This window comes from Cervus canadensis, chromosome 28 (assembly GCF_019320065.1).
Source record: "Cervus canadensis isolate Bull #8, Minnesota chromosome 28, ASM1932006v1, whole genome shotgun sequence".
NCBI classification, from domain to species: Eukaryota; Metazoa; Chordata; class Mammalia; order Artiodactyla; family Cervidae; genus Cervus; species Cervus canadensis.
Window position 1 is genome coordinate 26012710 of NC_057413.1, and position 17849 is coordinate 26030558.

General features: G+C 40.6%; 1 protein-coding gene across 1 annotated transcript; it reads right to left on the bottom strand.

Moving 5' to 3' along the window:
- Positions 1 to 11736, bottom strand: LOC122429976 (DLA class II histocompatibility antigen, DR-1 beta chain-like). Its single transcript, XM_043450720.1, has 6 exons — positions 11562 to 11736; positions 4991 to 5260; positions 2540 to 2821; positions 1699 to 1809; positions 1197 to 1220; positions 1 to 886 (listed from the first exon to the last, which is right to left on the bottom strand). The coding sequence occupies exons 1-6, from the start codon at positions 11659 to 11661 to the stop codon at positions 873 to 875; spliced, it is 801 nt and encodes a 266-aa protein (XP_043306655.1). The 5' UTR covers positions 11662 to 11736; the 3' UTR covers positions 1 to 872.
- Between the last annotated feature and the right edge of the window lie 6113 nt (positions 11737 to 17849).

A 17849-nucleotide genomic window follows, 5' to 3' on the forward strand; every position in this document is an offset into this window, starting at 1 on the left:
TCAGCACATCAATGATGTTTATTGGAGAGACAGAAAAAGATTGAAGCATTATAGCCCACTATCAGTCTAACAAAAAAATAGTTCAAGAAGTACCCTAGTTTATATAACTCTCTTTTAAAAAATCAGTGAAAAAGAGACAAAAAGAGCATGATTACAAAAATATTGAGGGCATCACATCCTCACAAGTTACCTGCATTTCTTACATTTGTTGTCCCAATTCTATATCCAACAGTGTAAAGAAACTTGTCTTTGAAAATGCAGAGATGTAGAGGAGGATCATCATGAAATGGGTTCTTTAAGGGCTTTCTCAGGAAAATGGGTTCATTAAGGGCTAGCTCAGGAAAATATGTCTAATAACAGAATGCAGAAAACCCAAGAGAAAAATAAAGGAAGAAAGGAAACTTTCTAGATCCACAGGTGACCAAAATTCAGGAATATAAATAAAAACATTATTGTGGTGTGATGTAATCTTCCCTTTATCTTTTCTTTGACTTCTTTCTTTGAAGATGTATGAAGCAGATGATTTTCACTCCATATTTATTTGAGGGAACACATTATAAAGTAAAATGAACAGATGAACTCAAATGCACAGGAAATAGCAGAAGTTGAAAACAAAGGGAACCAAGGAAGAAAGAACATAAGGTACTGGAATCAATATTGAGAACTCCCAGGTCAAAGGCTGAGGGCAGGGGGGTAGGAGTAACTGAGAAAGCCATCAAGGAGGACAGTTTCTACTGGGTCACTGAGTCAGAAGCAAATGAGATCCTGAGAGAGTACTTCATTGTGGAAGAGTTAGCACTAAGCAGGAAACCTTTTCATGCTGTGAAGAAGCTGGGACAGAAGGTTCTTCCTTGAGTGTGTCCCTCTTCACTTCAGCTCAGGAGCCCTGCAAGAGACAGAGGAGAGGGTTATTTCCAGACATAACTCTAGAGGCAGCTCCTTTTCTCCTCTCTCAGGGGAATGTTAAGGTTAATATTAAAGTGTTAAGGTTAGAAGGGGAAAAAATTCTTAAGTTTCCCGAGCCAAAGCTACTTTACAGCACAAGCCTTTTATTTAGTTGAAAGAAGAAGCTTTAATGTAAACTGCCTGACAAGAAGTCATGTCCAAAGTCTTTCATTATTTCTTCCTCTGTCTTGTCACCTCTACCACCTGTTCTAGGGAGACTAAATACGATTTTAAAAGACAAAGAGCATTACCTGTTGGCTGAAGTGTAGGGCGTCCTAGGAGAGACAAAAGAAGATATATACTTGAAAGATATAGAGGTTGATCCATCCCCAAAACACAATGTCCCAAGCCCCAGGGCCCCACCAGAGATCTTCCCAACACCATAACCCACCTCATCTGATGCCAGGGTTTATATGAGGGCAAACACTGTGAGCATGTGACCCATGAAGTTTCTCTCATACCAATCCAATACAATTAAGTCAGCCTTATTGTGTCTTCCTGTATTTGTCCCAGGATCTCCACCCCAAATCCCCATGCCTGTTAACCTTTCCTTATCTCTACAAGCCACAAACTCTTATGTTTCACCCATAAGTAACCATGGACTACAGATTTCTGGATCTCTGGGATATTAAGGTCAGCTGGAGAAATAAGCTTTAGAAGAGGCCATTGATATACAGAGAACTCACTAGCGCAAAACCATATGTCTTCCTCCAAACGTCAGTGAGGAAGCTCAGCTGCCTAAAGGCTCCTTACCTTTCTGATTCCTGAAGTAGATGAAGAGCCCCACTGCAAGGAAGAGCAGACCCAGAACAAAGCCCCCAACTCCACTCATCATCTTGCTCTGAGCAGAGTCAGATCGTGCCCCTGAGAAAAGAAGCCAGTTTTAGTCATTTTTATCCCAAATTCTCTTCTCTAATTGCAACGCTGAGAATGAGGAAAGAAGGCTACCCTGAAAGAAATAGAATAATTGGCCATTTCTGAAAAGAGATTAAAAATCACACTGAGTAGCTACAAGGTTCAGACAGTGAACTTATTTAAATATCACAGCCATGCTATCAGGTCACATGACTTCAACATCGAATGGATGAGGAGCCAAGGACTCAATGAGGTTAAGTAGCTTGTCTGGGGTGACAGATGTAATAAAAAGCATAGCTGAGGTTGGACTCCGCTCATGTCAAGCACATCCTTACACTGTAGAGGATGCATGTCTTTTCGGATCACAGTGAAGAACTCAGAGCAACAGTGTCAGAAGCCCAATCGGAGGCAGGGGACTGGTGCCCAGGGCCATGCAGAGTCCATGACTTGTGATATCACAGGAACCTCAGAACAGGGACACCTCTTTTCTCCTTGTCAGGCAGAAGTGCCTCTCCAGGGGGTGTAGGCATTTGACAAACTATCCCAGGATATCTGTAAATTCTCAGAGGATTTCTATCATAGGTTTCCTCAGGGCTCCCCCAATAACCTCAGCTGAAGGACAGGAGAACAAGGAGCAAATGAACACATGGTGTAGGGAGAGAAGACACTCAGGGGACACTCGGGGGAAAGCAAGCCCCCTCCACAGTGGGTGAGGAATTTATGAGATCAGAAAGCTCACTCCATTCTACTGTGATAGGGCTCGTCTGGCTGGGGTGATCCACTTGGCAGGTGTAGACCTCTCCACCCTGAGGAACTGTTTCAAGCATCACCATGGTCTGGAAGGTCCAGTCTCCATTCTGGATCAGGCCTGTGGAGATCACCCCAGCCTCCTCTTCATGGCCATTCCGGAACCACTTGACTTCAATGTGTCCTGGGTAGAAACCATTCACAGAGCAGACCAGGAGGTTGTGGTGCTGCAGGGGCTGGGTCTTTGCAGGATACACGGTCACTGTAGGCTCCACTGGGAGAGAAAAGGTGGAGGGAATTAGTGAGGACAACAGAGTAAGTCTCCTTGGTTAGCTGCCTTTCAGCCCCCACTCTCAAGTTCCAGACTGCAGCTTTGGGTAGGCCTCCCTCATAGCTGGCCCAGTGGCACAGTAGGAATTAGTGCCATGAGATTTATCTTTAACATTTATACATTGGACCATTAGTTTGAAAGATGTTGAGAAAATGTGTGTTTTCTCCTGCAGTGAAATAGTTATTCATTGTTGAACTGAAGTGTTTACACATCTTTGCAAGGCATATAGCACATTAATTAAAAGCATAATTTCTGAAACCAGACTGCCTGGGTTCAAATCCAGGTTCTATTTTTTATTGACCCTGGGAGAATTTTTACATTCCTCTGTGCCTTGACTTTCTCATCTATAAAGGAGGATAATAGTACTAACTTATCTCTTAGCATTCATTATGTGAGGATTAATATACATAAAGTATGTAACACAATAACTGGAATTTACCCTACAATATATGTTAGCTATTATTATCCTTGTTTAATTCAAAGCCATGTGGATAAATTGGGGAAAAGCAGTGGGACAGGTGTGGAGAGAAAGGATGAAATCCTGGGAAAGCTCTCTCAAGGCACTCATATCTTAGAATATCTCAGAAATGGTTCTACCCTACAAAAGATGCATGTGACTGTACTCTGTGAGTTAAATTTCAAGAAAAGGGTGAGTCCTGAAGGAGAAAGAAATCCATTAATTTTTTAAAAATTTATATAAATTCTTACATACCACTGATCAACCCATCTCCTTTGCAAAATGAGCATATTTACTATTGGAACTATTATTATTTTATATTTTTCTTTCTTTTTAAGCTCATATTTGAGTTCAAAAGAGGATGGGAGACTCATTAATATGTATGCCTAGTGCCTGATACAATCCTTAAAGCTAACAGGTTCAATAAAGACATTTTCTTAAAAAAATAAAATGAAATCTGAGGAAAAGACATTTTTACAATATCATAAGATGAAAGATTTCAGATTAATCTAAAGCATCTTTTCCAACCACAACACTGTGAGATTAGAAATCAATTACAGGGGGAAAAAAAACCTGTAAAAAACATAAACACATGGAGGCTAAACAATATGTTACTGAATAATCAATGGATTAATGAAGAAATTAAAGAAGAAATCAAAAAATACCTAGAAACAAATGACAAGGCAAATGCAACAATCCACAACCTGTGGCACACAGCAGGAGCGGTTCTAAGAGGGAAGCTTATAGCAGTACCATCTTAACTCAGAAACAAGAGAGATCCCAAATAAACAACCTAACCTTACAACTTTAGAGAAAGAAGAACAAACAAAATGCAAAGTTAGTGGAAGGAAAGAAATCATAAAGATCTGAACAGAAATAAATGAAATAGAGATGAAGAAAACAATAGCATTGATCAATGAAATGGAAAGCTGATTCTTGAGAAGATAAATCAAATTAATAAACTTTAGGCCAGACTCAATCAAGGAAAAGAAAGGGGAGACGAGTCAAATCAATAAAATTAGAAAACAAGAAAGAAGTTACAACAGACACCACAGAATGCAAAGGGTCATAAGAGAATACTGCAAGAAACTATACTCCAATAAAATGGACAACCTGGAAGATACAGACAAATTCTTAACCTCCCTCCTGCACCGCCCCCCCCCCAACACCTTCCCTCCCTCCAGGTCCACTCAGACCCCAGGGCACTGTTCCCATCACACACACTCTTCTCTTCGTCCCACTTCACACACACACACTCCCCTCAACAGTCACTGACAAATTCACACACTGTCTCTCCAACAACACACTCTCACAGGAACCCCAACTTCTACTTGCTCACATCCTACATATTAATGCTTACCCTGGACCAGTCTACCTCTGTCTCTGGCCCTGTCTCTCTCTGTCTCTCCCCGTCTCACAATCACACACTGACAAAATCACAGCGTCTGCTGACAACACGCTCTCACAGGAACCCTCCTAACTTGTACTCACTCACAGTCGTACACATTCGCCCCGGACTGAGTGAAGTATCTCTGTCCCTGTCTGTCTGTTTATCTCTCTCTCTCTCTCTGTCTCTGTCTGTCTCTCCCACTTTCTCTCTCTCACACACACACACACTGCCCCCCACCCCACTGGCCGCCCACCCCCGCACTCACCTCGCCGCTGCACAGTGAAACTCTCAATAACCCCGTAGTTGTGTCTGCAGTACGTGTCCACCGCGGCCCGCAACTCCTCCATGTACTCCTTCTGGCTGTTCCAGTACTCGGCGTCCGGCCGCCCCAGCTCTGTCACCGCCCGGAACTCGCCCCAGTCGCTGTCGTAGCGCGCGTACTCTTCCCGGTTATAGATGTATCTCTGCAGGAGCCGCACCCGCTGCGTCCCGTTGGAGAAATGACACTCGCCCTTAAGCTGCTCCAGGAAATGTGCTGCAGAGACAGGATAGATCAGGTCACAGGAGCAGACTCCTGGGGAGAGGCTAATGAGGGATGGAGGGCAGGGGGAACACCCACCCATGCGGGACGCCCAGGCTCACCTGGGGCCGCTAGGACTAGCCCTAACCCCCTCACTGGCTCGGGCACCCCAACTACCAGCACGCCTTGAGTTCTTTCATCTTCACTCTACAGACGGAGGCTGCAGGAGGCCAGGGGATATCTCTCTTATCCAAGCCTTTCCCGACCTAGTCCAGCTTCCATGCTTGGCTGGAGCCCTCTAGGCCTGAGTCCTCTAACCCTGAGGACTTAGAGGATTTGCCCCTTCACCACCTCTTCCTAAATCCTCCGCCAGAAAACCGGCGCTCTCCCGTCATCCTACAGCTCTTTTAACAGTTCCTGAAACATGTTCACCTCGTTTTGCAAATGTTTGGTTGGGGCTGATCTTGCCACAGGCCTGTGCTACTCTCTGAGAATCCAAAGAAACAAAAACAGACCTGTCCCCTCCAGTCATGGAGCTTAAATTTTACTGAAAATGACAGACAAAATTAAACCATAAAAGAATTTATACAAGAGTGAGAAATATCAGAAGTGTTAGAGTTCTGTAACAATCAATTATAGGATGACCTGAATTACATTAGGTGCCAAAAAGTGGTCTCTAAGAGTGACATTTAATGTAACGTGAAAGGCTAAGTTGGCGTGCACTGAGGGAGGAAACTGGGTGTGTGTGTATATGTTTAGGGTAAAAGGGAGACGCATTTCAGGTGTCTGTATTTTGTGTATTAATACCATGTACAAAAGCTTGGAAGAAGTGATGGACTTCTTTAAAGACCTAGAAAAAATATTTCATTGAAGTGCAGAGAGTGAGAGGGAGGAGGTAAAAGACTACACTGGAGAAATCAAGTACTTGAGCCAGTTACTTAAAAGTCCTGTAGGTGATGTTAGGATTTTGACTTTACACTATATGTAAGGAGAACTACTGAGGAGCTTTAAGGAAATTAAAGCCATAACCCTAATACAGTGCTACAATCTCTTTTCTGCATTTTCAAATTAAGAAAGCTCAGAAAAACAGATTTTTTAAAAATTGGTGACAAATATCAATTGGCAAATCTGACTTGATGAGTTAAGGGGTCAAATATGGCTCTGAGGGTTGGGGTGGGGTCTGTTCAGTAGATGGTAGGCTGTTTACCAGCATCCTTTAGCCCCTGCACAGTGGATGTCAGAAGAAATCCTCAGTGTAACAACCAAAAATGGCTCCAGATGTTTCCAAATGTTAGGAGTCAAGGAGTAGGGGTAAGGAGTGGTGGTCTGTCACCAAATGAGCTCCACCAGTATAAACTATCTGAAAAAATCTACAGCGCAAAAACCATTATTAATTTTGGAGCAGCTGAGAATTACATTGAAAGTTTTGCCAATAGTCTGTCTTGGTCCTACATCAAATCTATACTTTTTAAGAATCCAGCCCCAGTAAAGAGCTACTTTTCCAGTAAACCACATTTATTCAGTACAAAGCCTTATTTGTTTCCCTCACCAACAAATTACAAAGTCAAGTAATTTATCCTTCACATCATCTTTCTTCTTAATTTCTCTGCTACTGGCCCACTACTTGTCCATAGTATAGGAGTAAACTATAGTCACAGAAAATTTATTCCCATTCTAAGCCCCAAATAATTCATTTTCTAACTTTGTCTCCTACTCCTAATAATACCAGTGGACATTAAATTATCTGCCTTGGTCATACAAAGAATTCTTATTTCTGGAGTTAAGTCCCATTGGAAAGGAAGAAAGTAAGGGAGAAAGTGACCTCATTTAGACAGTTAACAAGAAATGAACTATTTCCCAGACTCTGAGAAGAGACCTTCACTTATAAATGATGGCAGAAAGTGCACTGTGAATCAGATCAAGTTTATCTTAACACTCAGAAATTCTCTAAGACCTTCTTGTCAATGACAAAATTAAAAAATAAAACTGTGCGAAGTTAATTTTTTTATAGTAGCATATATGGTTAGCACTGTTATTGCAACTCATGTGCCCGATTTAAGGCTGCCAATTTAGTAAATAAAAACATAGGTTTCCCAGTTAAATTTGCATTTCAGAGATTATTGTTGTTTAGCTGAAATTTAAATTTAACTGGATCCTGTGTTATATTTGGCAACCTTAGCCCAACTTGCTAACAAAATTTCAGAAGGAGTACATTTAATATTTCTTCTTCTTCACATGCCCATGACTGCCTGCACATAGTGTGAACCCATATGAAACTTGTAAAATAAATGCAAAATTAATGAATATCCCTCCTATTTATTGCTTCTAGCACTCTTTCTAGTGCTGTTCATATTATAAGTCTTCAATAAATACATTGCCATTTTAATATTTATAAACCCTATGAATGGAAGCTCACAAGATCTATTTGTTTACTTTCTAAAGCAAATGATATCTTCATCATCATTTGGCAATTGTCTTCAATTAATTTTATCACTGATTACCATTTTGAGCACAAAAGAGCAGAAACATTGCTTTCTATAAAATAATGATGTATATATGAATCTAACACAGAGTATGCTGACATAAAAGAAAAGGAATTTCCATAAACTCAGTTTCACACCATATAGTCTGGGCTTTAGCAGCAGCTATGTGACACTGGGTAAATTATTGAAACTTTCTGAATATTAGATTCCATAGATACATTTTATTGCTACAGGTTTGATAGGATAGTTATAAGAATTACATAGTGAAATTTATGGACCCAGTACGTAACAACCATGAAGTGTTTTGATGTTCCATGCTGATAGAGATTGGGTTGTTTTGTTTGTTACTCCATCCTCACCAGCTAGGGGAATAAGTGTTGTACTCTAGGTCACTAATAAATATAAGGTTGTATAAATCAATGGCTTTTTCCATAACCAGTCACCGCTGCATACATACAAGGGCATTCTAGTGCTTTTTGCTGGTGACTGAACCTCTCTGGTTCTCAAGATCGCCCAGCGTTTCTTCAGGTTCTTTTATTGTTATGCTTTAGGTCCAGCTTACTCTCTGATTCTAGGGCACAGTCTCCCCCTGATTTAAGCTACTCAAATGTGGCATCTATAATCCATTCCTCACTTCTCCAGCTCTCCTTCTTTCTTCAAAGGGTCCAATCTAGCTCCTGTCTTGTATGTTCTGTTGACTGTAAACATCAAGTCCGCCAAACCCAGTGCTGATTTCTCTGTCGTGTTCTCACTTGACCCTCCTTAGTCAAACTCACCGTAACTGCCACTCCTTCCCTCCCTGAAAAATCTATTTTCTTCACATGCATGCATCACATTCTCTTGGTTTTCCCCAACATCAATAGTACCCCTTCCCAGGCTCTTTTACAGACTCATAAGCCCTTGGCCCTCTGGACATGGCCCTTGCTCTCTTTTTCTGATCTACACACACTCTCTCTTTCCCCTACTTTCTTATATTTTAACATAGTGCATATGTCAATGACCCTGACACATACCTTCAGCTCTGGCCTCCCTTTGAATTCCAATTTGATGTTTTCGACTGACTTCTTGAAGGCTCCACATACATGTTAACAAGTTATTTCAAACTTAACACAAACAAAATTTATTCTTCTATCCACCCACTTCAAATTATTTCCTTCCAAAACTTTTCCTATTTCAATAAACAGGACCACCACGTGACTTTCCTCCTAATCCCTCAGTGCTGTGCTGTGCTCAAGTCGGGTCTGACTCTTTGTGACCCCATGGACTATAGCCCGCCAGGCTCCTCTGTTCACGGAATTCCGCAGGCAAGAATACTGAGTCGGTTACCATTTCCTCCTCCAGGTAACCTTCCTGACTAGGGATCAAACCCAAGTCTCTTACATGTCTTATATCTCCTGCATTTGCAGGCAGATTCTATAACACTAGCGCCACCTGGGAAGCAATCCCTCAGCAGCATTCATGTATCTTTTTAAAGAAAATTTAAATGTTTTACCACAGCCATCAGGACCTAAGATGATTTGCACCCTGACTTCATCTTCACCCTCATCTTATTCCAGATGCCAACTTGCTTTCTGTGCTTCAGCCACTTTCTTGCCTTCTTTTTGTCCCTTTAGAAAATCAAATATCTTCCTCACTTCATTCTTTCCCTGTTCCCTTACATCCTTCACATGACTGGCATTCCATCATTCATATTTCAACTAAATGTCACTTTCACTAGCCACCTGAACTGAAATCAGGTGAATGCAATTCTCATTGTTCCATGACCCTGACATATTTTTTTCAGAGCACTTATTTGTCTCTGAAATGTTTTTCCTTTGTTAAAGTTTATTGGGTTGTTGTCTTTCTCTCCTGTCATTAGTCTCATGATAGCAGGGGGTCTCTTCTTCCTTATTCAAATAGAATTTTCTGGGCCTACAACAGAGCCCAATATATAATAGTTATTTAGAAAAAAAAAAAACAGATTTTTGATCTAAACAAATAAACCCTGAGTTTTGGAAGTTGATATTTGTGGGGATCCTGGGAAGCATCCAGAAGGGGCTCCAGCTCCAACACTTTTATTCTGATGACACATTAAATTTCTTCTACCTTCTATGACAAATTCAGACAAACTTCCTCTTTCTCCTTCCACTAGTTTTAAGAAACATTCAAATTTAAGTAAAAGGTGATTTTTAAGAAAGAGAGAAATTTTCACTAAATTTCATCTCGTCTAATGGACTATATAGTGCTGATGGTCTTGTATAAACTTGGGGATTTTCAATAATGGTGATGACATAACTGGAAAAGGAGTAGGGAATAACTGGAAAGATTTATTAACATGAATAATTAAGGAACAGAGACTACATGATAAATGAAGCTATGAAATTTGAGGCCAAGACCTCAATAGGCCAATGAATCCTCTTGACTTAGTTTTTGACTTTCAACTTATGGGATATAAACAAACTTCATACTCTGTACCCTGCTCAGGGTTTATGGTTTAAAGAATATGAAATTGCTGATATTTGATTGCTATTGACTTACAAAAACAGAATTTTATATATTTTGTCCTCCACTAGTTAAATCCCTTCTAATAGCTTCAGGGCAGAGAATGGGGAGACCTAGGAGAAACTGATTGTGCAGAAAGATTCAAAATAGATCCGTGGTGAATACTAACCTATGTCAAGTTTTCAGAATTTATGTGAATTCTTTACATTTCATAGAACATCCCATAAGGTGCTCCTTATCTATAAAGTCATTCCAAGTACTAAGAATCTCTGCTTAAGCTTTAGGGTGCTTTCCACAGAATGGAGAGAAAAACCAACCCCAACTTTTGTCAGAGGACTTCCATTACAGGGAAATATCCTTATAAACACTGGAGCTCAGGAGAAAGGAAACGGCTTAATGGGGAGAGACCTTTTACTATAGTCTTACATATTAAGAAGAGACAGCATAGGTCCTATTGAGGAGCAACACAGGATCTTCTAGGATAGATCTTTCTAATTCCTTTTGAATCCACAGAAAATTTTTAGTAAAACTTTCCCTTTTTTGGCCTGCATGCTAAATCGCTTCAGTTGTGTCTGTCTCTTTGTGACCCCATGAACTGTAGCCCACCAGGCCCTTTCATCCATGGGATGCTACAGGCAAGAATACTAGAGTGGGCTGCCATTCCTTCTCTAAGGGATCTTCCCGACCCAGGGATCAAATGCCATCTTTTATGTCTCTTGCTTTGGCAGGCAGGTTCTTTACCCCTAGCGCCACCTGGGAAGCCCTTTTTTTGGCATAACTGGTGGCTAAGACCATAAAGAGTCTGCCTGCAATGTGGGAGATCCATATTCGATCCCTGGGTCGGGAAGATCACCTGGAAACGGAAATGGCTACCCACTCCAGTATTCATGTCTGGAGAATCCCATGGACAGAAGAGCCTGGTGGGCTACAGTCCATGGGGTCACAAAGAGTCAGAGACAGCTAAGTGACTAACACACACACACACACACACACACACACACACACACACTATAAATAAAGGAAACTGCTGTATAAGGAATTATTTTGACATTCTTATTTATAAGTCTTAAGACCCTAAGAGAATTGAATGCAAGGCTTGTTAGGTTTTATTGGAGGAGAGTTGAAAAGAAATGGTTCATATATATGGCGGCAACTTATACAACTCTCATTAAGTGGGCAAGCACCCAGGCTCCTTTACTCTGGAAAGAACTAAGGATCCGTATGATAGAGATAGGTGGTCAAAAAGAAAATATCACAATTTTTAAGGGACCTGGCCTGGATATAATGACAAAGGTGACTCCATTCCTCACCCCACACCCCACGATAGGTCACCATCCAAGGTATATACTTACGTCGGATCTCCCTGGCCCAGGCCAGGGGAGGGCTCAGCACCATTAGCATCACTGTCAGAGCTGCCATCCGGGAGCCTCCAGAGAAATACAGGCACACCATGCTGGAGAACAGCAGAGGACAGAGAGTGAGAGGAGCAGGCAAGTCCCTCTCAAATGGGTACTGTGACCCTCCTCCACTCACATCTCAAATAATACCAACCAAGGGACTCATTTGCTCCTGGATTGGGTGAGCCCAGTTTAGGCAACCAATCAACATCAGAGGCAAATAGCATCATCAGTTGCTGGTCAGAGATTCAATATGAAGGTCCTCTTCTGAAACTTAGAATTTTCTCCGCTAAAAGGATTGTTTTGATTTAGTACTTTAAAGGTTTGACTCAGCACATGAAATATATTAACTGGGCCCCTATTGTGATCTAGCTTTGTGCTGGTCAGTGATGGTCACACATTCGTGTCTTCAGGAGCATTCATTCCTCTCACTTGGAAACAGAGCTGTTCTGACAAATGCATGGGAGTGTGTTAGAAGATGAGGAATTGGAGAGAAAATTATTGCAGTTGAAGATCTTTAATTTGGTCCTATTTGCACCGTAACTTAGTGGTGCAAATTTGGGAAAATTACTTAAACTTTCATATATGAGGGCTCACATAAATGTGGCTCAGCTGATAAAGAATCCACCTGCAATGTGGGAGACATGGGTTCGATCCCTGGGGTCGGAAGATCCCCTGGAGAAGGGAAAGGCTACCCACTCCAGTATTCTGGCATGGCGAATTCGACTATACAGTCCATGGGGTCGCAAAGAGTGAAACACGACTTTCTCTTTCACTTTTCATTTTCTCATAATTGGAAAGAAGTCACTTCAGTCTTTCAGGAATTTCAATACTTAAAAGTGCTATGATTCTGTGAACACTTCAAGAAATAGTATTCCTGGTAACGGATGACATTACAGAATTATAATTGTTGATTGGAGACTACATAGTCTGTGCCTCCTGACAAGTAGGGGTATTTCTGATAAACAAAAGGAAATTTTAAAGTTAGTCAATAACCTGAATGAAAAGATCTTTCAAGTGATGCTGTCACTGAGTTTAGTGGTATCACCAGAATATTCATCTAATTGTGCTGTGACAAAGTATCCACCTCTTTATTAGGTACAAATACTGGTCTAATTATTTTTCAAAATTCCACTTAGATTTTCCACTAGCAACTGCCCAAGTGATTTCAGGTGTATATCTGGAATGTTGTCTGTTTTATTCAGTATACACAATAAAATATTTCAGCAGTTATTTCACTAGTAGTCCATCCTCAAAAACAAATTTCTAACCTCAAAAAGTAAGTTTATTAGTAGTGATTCTCCCTCAATGGGAAAGGACATTTCTTCCTACATGGTGTACCTGTCGAAAAAAATCAATCTTTCAGTACTGTAGAGCAGTTTTGAAAGCACTGAAGCAAATGACAGTAATTATTGCTAGTATCCATTTTTAAGTCATATGTTCATTTCATGTTACACAACCAAGGTAAAGAAGGAAAACTTGGTGCTATTTAAAAGCCATCCAGAGATGCTAAAGGCGAGCCAGGAGCGAAAGATGCTTGTCAATCTCTGTAGCTCAGAATTTGGAACCTGATCTTGAAAAAAACTTTCAGAAGAGAGAGGAGTTCAGTAAATTATTAAAATAAGAATGAAGTGGCCAGTTAATTTTTAAAAATTATCTAAACCATGCCTACATTAATAACAAGAGAAAAATACTTTTTAATAATCACAGCAGAAGATAACATAATGGCTACTCAGAATATTAAGCTTCTCCAGGAATGAAAATTATTTGTTGCTTTTTACTGAATAAAAATTCTAAGCTATGGAAAATGCAAAAACATGAGAAGAATCAGTCCTACCAGATTGTTTCTGCCATCTAAGCAAAATACATAGCAGTTGGTTTATTTTCCTTTCAGAACAGGAATGAAACACTAAAAGTTTTTAGCTATGTACATTTCCTTCAATGCTATTGCTTTTATTATTTACAACATCTCTAGTCTTGACCATGTTTGTTTCATCTATTATATGATTTTATAGCCATGTGAATACCCGCCATCCAAAACAATTCCTTGTTATGTTCCTGTATGGACAGTTCACTGGAGTGTTTACCTAGATAGGCTTCTAAGGGTGTCTCTGGTTGCCCCTTTCTATTAGTTAAGATAGAGTCACCACATGATAATGATTCAAACTGTTAAGTGAATTGTAATATTCTAGATAGTTTAGGGAAGACTCATGAGAGTCCCTTGGACTGTAAGAAAATCAAACCAGTCAATCCTAAAGGAAATCATGGGAATATTGATTTGGAAGGAATTCATTGGATTCATTGGAATATTGAATGCTGATGCTGAAGCTGAAGCTCCAATCTTTGGCCACCTAATGCGAAGAACTGACTCATTGGAAAAGACCCTGATGCTGGGAAAGATTGAAGGCAGGAGAAGTGGATGACAGAGGATGAGATGTTTGGATGGCATCACTGACTCAATGGACATGAGATTGAGTAAACTCCGGGAGTTGGTGATAGTCAGAGAAGCCTGGCGTGCTGCAGTCCATGGGGTCACAAAGAGTCGGACATGACTGAGCGATTGAACTGAACTGAGAGAGTTTCAAGAATGTTTAAAGAAACCTTGAAATGTTGGGAGTAACTTGGCGGCACGCATGAATCTTTAGCACACCTCTGGCAAATCACTGTCATAATATCACCTGTCGAGCCTAAATATAAAATGTCTTGGGAATGTATACAGAGATCCAAGCCCCCTTGGCCACCAGAGTCAAGAGATCAAAAGGTATTCCTGAATGGCAGCCACAAAAAACAAATAAGGGAGCAGATGAAAAGCCAGACACTTGTAAGAGTGTCCCTCTGAGAAACACTGGTGCTCTGGGGTGGCATAATAAGAGCACAAAGACAGCCCCTGCCTTCTGGGGTCCCTGGAAAAGTTTACAGTTAGCCCTTAGCTGTGTGTTTAATCAAAACCCTGCCCTTCAGGCTGCAAGTATGATAATAAATTAGAGGTTTCCTTCACAAAAAGACTGAGCTCCTGGGTCTGCTGTCTTTTTTTGTGCCCTAAGGGTAGGGGCTATTTAAGAAATCTTTCTCTGGTGGTTATAGTCCTGCAGGACCTGTGAGCATAAACCCTGACAGCCACCAGAACCGGTTAATCTGAAGGTGTCCCCTGGCCACAGTTGCACAAACCAGGGCACCAGATATAAAAGCAGGAGCACCAGACATCTGTAAGAGCCCCACTCTGGGAGACAATGGGTCTGTGGAGTGTGACAGACGGAGAGCATGAAGTTGGCACCTGCTGAAGGGGAAAATAAAAGAAATAAAAGATGGTAGCCCACCAGCTTTAGCAAGGCAGAGGGAGAGGTCAAAATGTTGCCTGCTCTTGCCTCTGTCTCTAGAGAGGATCCCAACAGGTTCCTGCCACTCAGGTCAATGCTCTAAGATTGGATATCTTTTGCACAGGGGCACTTTTCAATGTCTGCTAAGGTGTTGGTGCCTGGAGCAAATGAATCTGCCCTTTAAGAGTCTCTTTTCACTTCTCCACTAGTATGGGAGAATAGAGACAAGAGATCAATCTCAAGACACTCTGAAACAGATAATTCTATAAAATATCAGAATTACTTTTTGATGATACATTGAGGAGCTGGGGGAAGTAGAATAAAGGACATCCAAAAAACCAAACACCCTAAATCCAGAAAATGTTTTGTGATTAATAAGAAATTATGAAATGAGGAGCACTGGGTATAATCTGGGAGATGATCCTGGGACTGGTTAACCTATGGTCACTAGTCAGTTTATCCTTTCATTTTCTAGGAAGAAATATCTGTCTCTACATAGGAGAAATTGTTGGAGCCACACAGATTGGCAGTAATAAGCAGTAATTTGGTGAAAAGACAATTTTGTGGGATTGTCCCTCTTTCACTTATTTCCAAATGTCATATCCTCACAGTCAGAAAAATATTCTTGATGCCTATCCCTCATATCTTTTCCCTGCAATGACGTTAATCATTCATCACCATTTGGTAAATTTTAGTTGAGAACCTACCACAGGTACAGGTACATTATACATGCAATCTAGTTAGGTAGGTAGGTTTAGTCAGTAAGTCATGTCCGACTGTTGCGACCCCATGGACTGTGTAGCCCTCCAGGCTCCTCTGTCCATGGGATTTCCCTGGCAAGAATACTGAAGTGGGTTGCCATTTCCTTCTCCAGGGGATCTGCCTGACCCCCTGCATCGCAGGCAGACTCTTCACTAACTGAGCCACCAGGGAAGCCTTAGTTGGGGGTATTCAACTCACAATATTTATTGAGTGCTTCCTATATGCATAGAATTCTTCTAATGCTAAGGCTTAAAATGTACACATGACTTAGATTCTACTTTTAAAAAGACTAAAACCCATAGCAAAGATAGATATATAAAACATTTTTTTTTAATGTGACAAAACCTACCATAGACACATCTGTTAAAAAACAAGCAAAACACATGTTGGTGACAAAATAATTAAAAATAAGTAAAAACATAATTTACAACAAAAAGGAAGTATTTGTAGAGATGTGCGTTCTGGAGGAAGTGAGACTTAGAACATAGAGGAAGGGGTTATGTTTCAGGTTGTCTAGAGACATCTGGGGATTAGGAACCACAGTGAAATCATGTGTGTAGGGGGAGGGATGGTCAGGAGGTGGTAAATAGTGAGGAGTCCTTTTGACAGAATTAAAATTTCTTCCTTAGTAACATTGGGCGATCAGAGCCGATATGCAAAGTTTAAACTATCCTAGGTAAGGCATTGAAAAAATATAAAGAAGTTACATTGTTTAGAAAGGAAGGAATGAGATTAGAAAAAATATTAACTAGGAAAATTTAGCAGTCCAAGGTTAGTTATGATGAGTTGGGCAAAGAGATTAGTGTGATGACAGTAGGAATAAACAGTAGGAATATGATGCATTTTTGGACTTACAGGCATGTATTACAACTAATATTTGATTAAAAAGGGAGGAACCTGAGGTCTTTCATAAGTGTCTCTTATTTCCTTTTGGATACAGCACCCAAAAGATCATTCCTCATATTAGTCTGGGTGTTGGTTCTTTCCTTCTGAGTAAGACACTTTGGAGAAATATAAAGAGAAAGAGAAAGATTTTTCTGGAAAAACCACATCCTTTCTCAGTTAACTGGCTTTTTATATATATAACCAATGGAGATGAAGAATGAGGCAGCATCACTTATCTCCAGCAGATACTAAGATACATACAACCACAAAGTCTTATTTAAAGTCTTGGGTAGAAATTAGGAAAGGATGGGATGACTAAGTTAGATGTTGATAATAAAAACCAAAAATATCCTGGACATGGTTAGGTGGTTGACAAGGAAAGAGGGTTTGCAGAGTAAAGCAAAGTGTGGAGTGAAGACTGAAGGAGATAGGCATTTAGAATGATAGAGACATGATGCCTGACTTTTCAAACTATGTGAGAAGTCCCTGCCTATGATTTAAAAACATGAATAAAAAGCTATGAGTTGGTATCGCCACACTATTCCTAGCCTAGAAGAGATGGGGACTGTGAATGAGGTCTACTGTCCCAACTCTGGTTTCACAGACAAATGAAGGGAAAATCAAATAACAAATCATCCTTTATTTTCTACAAGGCACTGAGTTATGTACTTCCAGAAGCTTTAGTTCATTTAGTTCTCATCATAACCTTGAAATAGCTGTTTCATATCACATTATATTTTCAGTTAACTGCAAATCTATCACAGGTCTTGTTACAGTGCACTATATCAAGAGTAGGTAGGCTCTGAGCTCCTAGGAACAAGATCTGTAGGTCCCATTCATGCTGCCAATGCCAGCACCTTGAAGAATGTGTGTGTGTGCTAAGTGTGTACTAAGTCACTTCAGTCATGTGTGACTCTTTGTGCCCCTTTGGACTGTAGCCCACCAAGCTCCTCTGTCCAGCAGATTCTCCAGGCAAGAGTACTGGAGTGGGTTACCATGACCTCCTCCAGGGGATCTTCCTGACCCGGGTATCAAATCTGAGTCTCCTACGTCTCCTGCACTGGCAGACAGTTTCTTTACCACTAGCGCTACATGGGAAGCCTTGAAGAATACTTTGCTCAATTTTCAACACTAATACATTTTTACTAATTTATAGCTTCCAGAGAGAGAATCTTCCTTTCTTTTTGAAATCATGATAGAAATCCTTTACTCCTACTGTCACTTTCAAAAAATAGTATAAAGTGTTATTTGCAGACTTGTTATAAAGATTAAATGAGAT

Excerpts from the sequence above, each read along its gene's own strand:
- LOC122429976 (XM_043450720.1), bottom strand. The coding sequence starts at position 11,661 with ATGGTGTGCCTGTATTTCTCTGGAGGCTCCCGGATGGCAGCTCTGACA. Across the intron at positions 5,261-11,561 it reads CTGGGCCAGGGAGATCCGAC|CACATTTCCTGGAGCAGCTT; the intron begins GTAAGTATATAC and ends CTGTCTCTGCAG. Across the intron at positions 1,810-2,539 it reads CCCTATCACAGTAGAATGGA|GGGCACGATCTGACTCTGCT; the intron begins GTGAGCTTTCTG and ends TTCTTTTCTCAG.